The sequence below is a fragment of the Haliotis cracherodii genome, unplaced genomic scaffold, assembly GCF_022045235.1.
Source record: "Haliotis cracherodii isolate W230 unplaced genomic scaffold, xgHalCrac1.p SCAF_30, whole genome shotgun sequence".
NCBI classification, from domain to species: domain Eukaryota; kingdom Metazoa; phylum Mollusca; class Gastropoda; order Lepetellida; family Haliotidae; genus Haliotis; species Haliotis cracherodii.
This window is the reverse complement of record NW_027266287.1, coordinates 212,371-223,277: the sequence shown is the minus strand read 5'-3', so window position 1 is coordinate 223,277 and position 10,907 is coordinate 212,371. Positions and strand designations below refer to the sequence as shown.

Genomic DNA, 10,907 nt, shown 5'->3' with positions numbered 1-10,907 from the left:
TAGGCATATATAGATCATAAATGTGTTTTCCATTGCTTTTCACTCTTTCCCCAATAAAGTAGAATATTGTGTTGTTTTTAGTGATTATTTTATTGCATATAATATATATAAGCATCTGCGATGTCTACCACTTTTGTGAAACCCACAAGCATAGATATGGTGCTGACAAACCTAGAAACATTATCAATCTGGGATTCGATGTTCATCCACGTTCATAGGAGTCACCCATCCTTTGTGAACAACGCCTTATGTTATTGTGACAACTTTTTTGTGAATATGTATTATGATGAATGAGAGAGCTGGGTCTGACGCTTCTTGAACACTACAGCTACCAGTCATCTATCACAGTGTCTGGGGGACGCAATCAGTCATCAACTCAATAATACGGATATGGTGCAAAGAAATAAAGGATCCCAGTATTGGATTCGAACCCACTTCATAGATAAAAGTCATAATGAAATGAAACCAATGTCCCGCGTGCACGACTCCAAATCTGCTATGATGACATTCTTGAAATATAATTCAATGGTACCGATACGCTTGCACGTCAACAACTACAACTACTACGACTTGACTATAACTACACATGTACAACAGGCGGAACGATTGTCAATAAAACATTTGCAACATGTGTATCTTTAATAAACTCAGCAGTTGGAGCGGAGATCTGTGCAACAACAATTCAGTTTAACGAAAACATGAACATCAGAATACACAAAAAACGTTCTGAATACAGCTATTGCTCGTCACAGGATCTTTGAAACAATATAAATGTGTTCTCAGGTAAACAATTGTCTTGACATGACGTGTGTTTGTGACGGTGTCACCAGTTGGGCATGATACGTCATCACTAAATGGTTGTGAGTTATTTACACATGCTTATGATATAGTCAGGTCGTACAATGAACTCTGCTTGTAGCAATATTTCTTATGATAATGAAATATTTTTGTCACTTTATTGTACTCTTTGTTACCATGTACGCCATGTTACCTGAATCAGAATACGTTAAAAAAAACTTTACTGTGAGTGCAGTCCTCCACCTATTTCAATGTAAATATAATGTAACAAGAATTCAACTTTATACCATACTGTCAGACACGAATAGCCACAGGTCACCCAAGCCAGACTAAGTCCTTCCAACTCGGACAGTTTTATCGTTCCGGAGATCAACAAAGGACTTTCCCGAGACGTCGGTGTAGTTGTTGCAGTCCCTGATGGCGGTGTTAGGTACCTGTTAAAAGCAACAACGAATGTGATGATAACGTCACAGTAGCTTTGGTGTCATTTATAAGCATATTTTGGTATTCAAAACTGTTTCTACTAAAATATGTATTCCTTCACTTTATTTATTCATGAAGTACGCATAACGTGATTATATAAACATTTGAGATTAATATGACAAACATACTCACGTAGTCATCTATATGGACTGGAAAGTAAATTATTTTATCTAATTAGAAATGCATATATTGTTCAGTTTAGTATACTGTGGGTATTCGTGTCATACCTTGTTCAGTCAGTGTACTGCGGGTACTCGTGTCATACCTTGTTCAGCTTAGTGTACTGCGGGTACCCGTGTTCATACCTTGTTCAGTTTAGTGTACTGCGGGTACTCGTGTTCATACCCTTGTTCAGCTTAGTGTACTGCGGGTACCCGTGTTCATACCTTGTTCAGCTTAGTGTACTGCGGGTACCCGTGTTCATACCTTGTTCAGCTTAGTGTACTGCGGGTACCCGTGTTCATACCTTGTTCAGCTTAGTGTACTGTTGGTACTCGTGTTCATACCTTGTTCAGTTTAGTGTACTGCGGGTACCCGTGTCCATACCTTGTTTAGTTTAGTGTACTGCGGGTACCCGTGTTCATACCTTGTTCAGTTTAGTGTACTGCGGGTACCCGTGTCCATACCTTGTTTAGTTTAGTGTACTGCGGGTACTCGTGTCATACCTTGTTCAGTTTAGTGTACTGTGGGTACCCGTGTCCATACCTTGTTTAGTTTAGTGTACTGTGGGTACCCGTGTCCATACCTTGTTCAGTTTAGTGTACTGTGGGTACCCGTGTCCATACCTTGTTCAGTTTAGTGTACTGTGGGTACCCGTGTCCATACCTTGTTTAGTTTAGTGTACTGTGGGTACCCGTGTCCATACCTTGTTTAGTTTAGTGTACTGTGGGTACCCGTGTCCATACCTTGTTCAGTTTAGTGTACTGTGGGTACTCGTGTTCATACCTTGTTCAGTTTAGTGTACTGTGGGTACTCGTGTCCATACCTTGTTCAGTTTAGTGTACTGCGGGTACTCGTGTTCATACACCGGGTTGTTCGTGGCCTTGTTGAAGGCACAGATGAGGACCCAGCGTCTCATGGTGCTGTTGTTGATGCCGCTGCTGTGTAGAAGGTTACAGTGGAAGAAGAGGGCGTCACCTGCAAAGGACGCGTTTGTTGAGCAGAATTACACTTTTCATAGATAACTCGAAGATACGATCAGCGTTTACTACTTGTACGATGAAGTGCTGTCAGCGAGGTACGGCTTCTGTCACTTTTGGCATGTACCTTGGGGATTCTACCCATCCATATCTAAAAAATATACATGTTCCCATATATATATGTGTCTGTGTTGTATGTGTGTGTATGTGTGAATATGTGTGTGTGTGTGTATGTGTATGAGTGTGTATGTTAGTGTTGTATGTGTTTATGTGTGTATATGTGTGTTTGAGGATGTGTGCGTGTATGTGTGTATGTATGTGTATGTGTGCGTTGTATGTGTATGTGTGTGTCTATGTATGTGTGAGTATGTGTGAATATGTTTGTGTATGTGAGTATGTGTGTGTATGTGTGTGTATGTGAGTATATGTGTGTTGTCTTACGCTGCACACATACATATTACAGCTACATCTGCATATGTATATGACGGCGGCCTGTGCTAATTCGAGTCTGGACCAATCAATACAACGATTGATATTATGAGCAACGATCAATCAAGTATTTGAGCCTGATCACCCGATCCATTAAGCAGCCTCTTGCATCAGCATAGGCTGCAGGGGATCACGTCCAACCCAGAATCCCCACGGGGGGGTGGGGGGGGGGGGGGGGTGGGTGGGGGGGGTGGGGTGGGGGGGGGGGTGGGGTGGGGTGGGGGTTTCAAGATTAAAAACATGTATTCATTAAAAGAAATGTATATTCTATTCAGTAAAGATCTCAGTCATATACTTTCTCGTTGTAGATATATTGAGAGCCTCGCGTGTTATCTGCACGTTGTCTACATGTCGGCAGCTAAGTAAAGCAAACGTTTTTCACCACTTATCAAAAGCTCATTACATGTATATCTGATCACCTGGCTCCATCTCAACATATCTGTGTGGACACCTCTTCTTGATCTCCATTACTCTCTTCATATCAGCCCCTGTCTGACCCCCCACCATCAGATGGTCGACACGCCCACATCGGTGGGACCCCTCCAGGATCTGACATTGATAGAAACAAAACAATTATAATGGAATATGAGTACATTACACTCTTTTATAGATTGCAACTTCTTTTATTCTTTGTACGACGTTTCAGCGAGCTACTGTGTGCTTCGTCAGGTGAAAGTTGTTATCCTTAAAAAAGTGTTATGTATTCATGTCCTCCCAACTTCTAAATAACTAACAAAGACTTCATAATGGAATACATTGTATCCAGGAAGATCGTCTTTAAACAGTTACGTGATTAGCTTTCAGAGCACGTTTAAAAAAATGCTTAGTTATTCACTTAACGTAATGACAAAATTATTAAGCGATAAAAACACTTCAATAATCAGAGTGTGTGTGTGTGTGTGTGTGTGTGTGTGTGTGTGTGTGTGTGTGTGTGTGTGTGTGTGTGTGTGTGTGTGTGTGTGTGTGTTGTTTAACGCCGCACACATCAATGTTCCAGCTATATGACGGCGGTCTGTAAAATAATCTAGTCTGGACCAGACAATCCAGTAATTGACATCATGAGCATCGATCCACGCAATTGGGATCGATGACATGTATCAATCAAGTCAGCGAGCCTGACCACCGGATCCCGTTAGTCGCCTTTTACGACAAGCATAGTCGCCTTTTACGGCAAGTATGGGTTGCTGAAGACCAATTCTACCCCGGAATCTTCACGGGTCTCAATAATCAGAAACAAACTTCCTCTACAATCAAAGTTCATTGTATGATTCCGACTATATAATCAGGATGTGTTTATGAATCACTATCAAATAGTGATGAGAACATCAGAAGACAATGGTCAGAATGTTCATGTTACAACAGGTTATTATTGACACATGATGGAGATTTACGGGCGCTTCCATCACTGCGTATTTCGCCCTAGGGGAAAATGATTTTCACCGAAGCCCGTTTGTTTACTGTGGGAAAATGGGGTTTAACGTCGCGTCCAAGATTATTGGACTTATATAGCGACGTGTGGCTGCTTGTACTAGTCCGGACTGATGCCGTTTTATAGTGCTAGCTCACTGAGATACCATGCCGCAGTTTAACAGGAATACCCCACTCAGACACAGTATACTGACTCCGAGCCGACCAGTCCTTGTTTTAGCCCCCTAATGCCGAGCGCCAGACAGGGTAACAACAAGTACCATCTTTTAAAGTCTTTTGGTATGACGCGGCCGGGGATCGAACCTTGGACCTTCCGCTCTCTGGGCGGACGCTCTACCACTAGACGACGGAGGCGGTCTCCTGTGGGAAAAGACGTGATACACCAGTTGGAGCTGACCTACGAGGTACGTGAGTCACGAGCAGGGTAAACTGATTTTTTCGAGCTGATTGTTCTATTCCGCCTTAGGTCGAAGCTCCAGGAATCCACACGAGCGTTTTCAGCTCATACAATCACGTCCACTCCGCTTGTATCGAATTTATCATTTCATGTTCAAAAGTTACAGGACTTTGTTTTAAATATGTGTGTGTCATCAAAATAACGACCTCCACTGTATCGGTCTTGGATTACCAGACTACAGGACTCGACACAACGAGGACTCGTTTTCCTCTTACCTCGAGACAACTGTTTTCCTCTTACCTCGAGACAGCCGTTTTCCTGCACACACCGATCAACGGGGATGAACACACTCAGCATGTCGGGGAACAGACAGCAGTTCTTATACCAGTAACTGTTGGCGGAAAATGACGGAAAATGGTTAAAATTTCGATTTCTTTCTCGTTGCACTGATTATTTTCGTTATTTCAAATATTTCCTAAAAATTACAAGTTTTTTCTCGTCACATCGAACATCTTCGCGTTATTTGAAGTTTATCTCAAAAACTGGTAATTTCGAAAAAGTTCTCAGTATTTCGATTATTTTCTCGTTATTTGAAGTTTATTTAAAAAATGAAATTTTGAATTTTTAACATAAATTTCAATTATCATCGATCAAGGGGGTTGAAATATTCAGAATGTGGGGGAACAGACAGCAGTTCCTATACCAGTAACAGTTGACAGAATATGACAGATAATGGATACAGGTTTGGTCGAGGGGCGGTCCTGCAGATCGTAAAATCGTAATCTTTAGGGGTTGAGGTGGGAGGTGCCCTGAGCAATAGGCTTCGCCAACTTTACCCATGTCGGAGCATCAACCACAGGCCTTGAGCGGGCCAAGCGAACGCGTGATATACATAATATATTTATTGTGACTGGTCAATCATATTGCTGGAGTGTTTGAGGAGTAACTACATAAGTTCTTCTGGGTTTTATAATAGTGAGTCAGTGAGTATGAGCTTTCAGCAAGGTGTTAGCAATATATGGGAGTGCGGGGAATCGAACATAGTCCATCGGCATGGCGAGCGAACGCTTTTAACCTCTGTTTGTTCAGGTAAATTTAACACCTACAAAAGCCTAATGGTGCCATGTTGGAAGTAAAATTTCATATTTTTATCGACATTTCTGGTTACTTTGAGTTTTTTCTGGTAAGTTCGAATATGTTCTCCTTATTTCAAGTTTATCTCAATCATTTTTCTGGAAATTTCGAAATTCTTTTCTCGTTACTTCGAATATTTTCTTGTTATTTCAAGTTTATTTAAAAAAAGAACATTTCGCATATATTTTCTCGTTGTGTCCAATAATTTCCCGTTATTTCGACTATTTTCTCGTTACTTCAAACATTTTCTGGTTTAGTTTAAAAAACTCGAAATTTTGTATATTTTGTCGTTATTTTTGAAATGAACTTAAATTAAGAGAAAATTATTGAAATTTCAAAAACAAAAATTTGAAGTATTGAGAAAAACTGGAAAATTCGAAAAAAATTGAAATAACAAAAATATAATGGAAGTAACAAAAAAAGAAAAAAAAGTTATTGAAATAAGATTCATCTTCGATTTAAACAAAAGTGAGTGTGCAACAAAGTGGCACAATTAGGCTTTCGTAATCACCCATAGTCTTGATGCCAGAGGTGTTTTCCTCCAGTGAGGGGTTCCTTCATCATCAGTTTGCAACTGTACATGTAGCCTTCACCGCCCAGCAACTGCAGAAACAGAACAAGACGTGCATTGTAGGATCAGCATCACACTGTGGCAATGTATCGTGTGTGTGTGTGTGTGTGTGTGTGTGTGTGTGGATTTATTAGAGCAGCGATCTCCGCCGCCGCAATTCATTTTATTGAAGGAACATAATTATAGATGAAAGAAAGAAATGCCCGACCTTTTCACTAAATCCAGCCACCTTTTCGCTGCGAACCACCATCCCCGTGACGTCACTTCCGGGATACCGCCATATGGCCAGTTTACTTTCCCTTTCTCCTCCATCTGAAATCTGTTAAATATTTGATTTAAAAAGTCACCCAATGTCACCTTTTAACGGTAATGTTTTCGAACCGGCCCTGTTTTTGACACATCGACTCCATACATCTAGTCAATGGATATTTTACTTTAATTACTTTTCGGTGCTTAACGCCACACACAATATTTCACCAACTGACGGCCAAAAGAAAGAATACACTTGAAAATTAGGTCTGAGCAAGCAATTTTTAACGTTATTAAAACGTTACGTGGCTGAAAACAGTCGCCCAAACACTGCAAACTTACGATCCAAAACAAAACTATGATGGCCGTATCAAATACATCACAATGTAAGCACAATTTCCTGTTTATTTCATTTCATAGCCACCATCAAGCATTGTTGTATACTTTCTTTTGCCAGGCAGTTTTTTAAATGAACGATCACGGTCGATTTTGATGTTCTTGGACATCATCACAGTTATATCGTGGACACGAGTGCCCAGTCGTTGAATGCACTGTACAGTATTGCCACTTTGGCTCAAAACCTCTGCGTTGGAATGTCAACTGCTACAACCATAATTATGCGATTTCACCTACTAGTTCCTGAATCCGCTGAAACAAAATGTGATCTTTTACTCCAATACAATACCTCTTTGAATGAAAATCTGAGGAGACCACCATTAAAAGTCATGCCAGGTGAACTTTCTGATCAGCCAATCAGCGTCATGGGTTCTAAATTCAAATACGACATTTCCTAAACGTCCATAACGAATGCTACGCTATTATTGTTCTTGATATTTAATAACTGACGAAGAAATCTGCCAAACCATGCATCAGTACCACCAACTTTTGTCTTGACTCTAAAAGCTGGAGACATGTCCATTCCTCTTTTGTACTGGTTTCCTTAGCTTCATACCAATCCGTCCAAAGCAATATATTTCTGGGTCCAGCAAACGCTGCACGAAATCCCTGTTTCAACGATCAGCTTAGATACTTCATACAATCAAGGAAGGACTTTCTTTATATTCAAAGAACTTTTTGAGACAAGTGAAATTAATACCATTGTGGATTCTCAAAAACTCAAAGGATTTGGTTGACTATTTACAATCGCAGAAAAGAACCAGGTTCAACTCTGTCAAAAACACATGCATAGAGGTTTCTGAATATGAATATGGAAATGGCTTTGTTATTATTTGTTATACCCTGTCGTTTCTGAGCTCCACCCAAACGAATTCCATGTGTCCTGCATTGGCTTTCTTTTGCTGAAATCGAACTTTGCGAAGCGTGGTGGAGAAATGAAGCCAAAATGAAAGCTGACATCTGATTGGCTCAAGAACCCACACATGCTACTTGTGATTGGGCGGTCAAAGGTCGCTCAGGGCTTACCTACCTTGACCTTTCATTTAGGTGTCTTCAGATCTAACGCAGGGGGGTATGATAGCGGAGTAAAACGACTAATTTGAATGACATTGTTGTCGTATTGTCAATGCATTGCAACCATTTGCAGAAGAAAGTACATACCCCTTGTGCATTCTTCGTAATTGCATCCGATTCTTCCAATGTCTTCTTCACTTGTGATACCTCTTCTGCATCTAACAAGCCCCTGCAAATTCCACAGTAAATATACTCTTAAAAAGTAAGCGATCTTCGGAAATAACTTAAACTTCCAAAATTGTAGATGTTAGTTTGTAGTAATATGATAATATTGAACGAATTGGGAACACATTACTACCGGCAGTGAGGTATGACCGTATATGTTATGACTGCCTACAAAGAAAGGAAGTTGACGTTTAAGGATCAGTAGTGCATAATACCGTCACAATTTGTCAAACATTCATTCATTCGACGAGGCAAACAATGTATGAGTCAACCAATGGCGATTTGAGAGACTCTGCCCCACTTTCATTTGCAGATCTGGCCAAGTTCAATTAACGTGGTCGGCGGCCTATGACGTACACGTCTCCCTTTACATGTGTCAGACGTGTTCAATGGGGAAATTGTCTTGGCACATTGTTGACCATGGCATTCTATGGATATTTTGCTGCTGGGGATAAGCATTGACGACTCGTGCACAAGCGCTGTCGTCCTGAAAGACAAAACGTCGACCCCACGCCTTATAGACGCGACAATTGAGACGGGACAATTAAGGATGTCAGTGTGTTGTCCAGGCAGAACTGTGCAGTGATCCTTTCTTGCACAATTTGGAGTGGGGTTCTCTCAGTCGTAGTGATGTCACACCACACACCACACCACCGGTCAAATCGTGTACTCTTTTCGTTGGCCGCGGACGCCCTGAACGTGGTCGAACGTCAACGTTTTGGATTTGTTGGTACCTGTTCCATAGTCTGCCCATCCCAGACTGTGAAACATTGAACGTATTGGCCACTGCACTCTACTTCTACCAGTTTCCTGCATGTTAATGTCCCGCAGACGCTCCTCGCGTTGCAACCTCCGCATCGCATCATACAATGAATGAAATCAAGTAAATCACAACTGTTTGATAAGCAGAATGAATAAGATTGACAGAAATAATGGTCCACAGAGATTACTCGACCTTCCTTGAATGGGTCAAAGTTAGGAATGACACTCTACAAGGGTGTGTGGAGCAACTGTATGAGCCACGTGCGAACTATAGGATGTGTTTTGGCGTTACGTTCACATGCATAAACGTTCTTACATATTATGTTTGTCTTCAACACTTATCTTTGGTCCAATACTTAGTAGTAACATTTATTATTCATGACCCCCTACTTGTTTTAAGAGTATACGTAAAGTGTTGGCCTATTATCTATTAAGTTACCATGGCAACATTCAACATATGGAGATAACAAATACTACTATAACCACTTAACGAAGCCCTTTAATTAATTAACAGTATCGGTATAACATTTTTAATGCCCTTGTTATGAGAACAAGGTAGGTATAGATACATGTATAAATTGGAAACACAGAGGCGTATTACTTCTCATGATTTCATCGTTGTTGGTGGGCCAGCAGCGACTTTTGACAAGAAGCCATTATCAGCGTGTGACCAGATTAAAGTTAAGTTGAGTTGGGAAGGTTATCTCTCCCCTCTGACCTGAATGAATACACGATAGTTCTTATTACAGCCTCATCACCATCGGTATGGCCCAGTTATTGGCGCTGACAAGCCTAGAAACATGATCGGGGCGAACCGGGTTTCGAACCCACAAGCATAGGTTTCTGGCATGCCCAAGGGGCGAAACTCTGCACACGCCTTAGGCGACTGGGCCACTCGTGCCAATCCATGCAAGTGTTATGACACTTCACTGAAGATTTGTGTGATACTTTTACGTAGAACTAAATGGGTAAACATAATAAATAACATGTTTACCTGATGAGTCAGTAATTATATTTACCTGATGAGGATGTATCCTCGTTCATCATATGACCTTTTGACATCTTCCGTGATATCAAACGATTGGTCGAATTGAAACTCTTCATAATGGAACAAAAAAAATAAATATTTATTTCACCGAATGACATAAAGCCGTTATTTAGAAATAACGTGGTTTCACTCATGAAAGTTATGTGTCACCAACGTGAATAGAGTTATAAACAACCCTGTAACAAAGTATTAACACATTCGCTCTGTCCGGGAGATATATCACCTCCGCTATCACCTACCTGTCTCATAGCTCGAGATAGCAGTACATATATTTATAGCTCGGACATTGTGACATGACGCGTTGTCGTTCACTTGGCGTCTAGTACAACATGTTACTTCCTCGAATTCTGAATTACTGCAGTGGGACTACACTCTTTCAAATGTCAGTACGTTCAGGTTGATATCTGAATGTAAGTTAGCCTGGTACTTCGGGGGCATGTCCACGTACCTGCTGAAGTCATAGTTGACCAGCAAGCTTCCCCGGTCCACGTTCAGGTGAATGTGTATCTGCTATATTCAGGACAGGGCTTGCCTAGTTCATACTGCCGATTGACGAATATTTATAGCGTTTGACCGTTCTACAAAGACATATATGCTGGAAAGTAATACCGTCGTATGCGGTTGGTTCGCCTGTATTCAGGTCGTTATGTTTGAGTGGGTCCGCCTGATGAAAGTGGTCTTGGGTTTTATGTTTCATCCCAACCCCCCAATCCCCACCCCTCCCCCCCCTGCCCCACCCCACCCCACTGTGTGTAGAATTCAGTCAAGCCCATC

At 41.2% G+C, this 10,907-nt stretch overlaps 1 protein-coding gene across 1 annotated transcript; it reads right to left on the bottom strand.

Annotated features, from left to right (window-relative positions):
* Nucleotides 1–575: 575 nt before the first annotated feature.
* Nucleotides 576–10,670, bottom strand: LOC139477004 (L-proline trans-4-hydroxylase-like). The gene is made up of 9 exons (XM_071259564.1): nucleotides 10,582–10,670; nucleotides 10,105–10,183; nucleotides 8,246–8,327; nucleotides 6,648–6,758; nucleotides 6,380–6,471; nucleotides 5,035–5,125; nucleotides 3,329–3,458; nucleotides 2,267–2,418; nucleotides 576–1,232 (listed from the first exon to the last, which is right to left on the bottom strand). The coding sequence occupies exons 1-9, from the start codon at nucleotides 10,592–10,594 to the stop codon at nucleotides 1,128–1,130; spliced, it is 855 nt and encodes a 284-aa protein (XP_071115665.1). The 5' UTR covers nucleotides 10,595–10,670; the 3' UTR covers nucleotides 576–1,127.
* Nucleotides 10,671–10,907: the final 237 nt, after the last annotated feature.

Bases quoted from the DNA above. Each gene is read 5' to 3' on its own strand.
- LOC139477004 (XM_071259564.1), bottom strand. The intron at 6,759-8,245 runs GTATGTACTTTC...AATATTTAACAG, and splicing joins TTACGAAGAATGCACAAGGG to ATTTCAGATGGAGGAGAAAG. The intron at 1,233-2,266 runs GTATGGACACGA...TGCTTTTAACAG, and splicing joins AGTACACTAAACTGAACAAG to GTACCTAACACCGCCATCAG.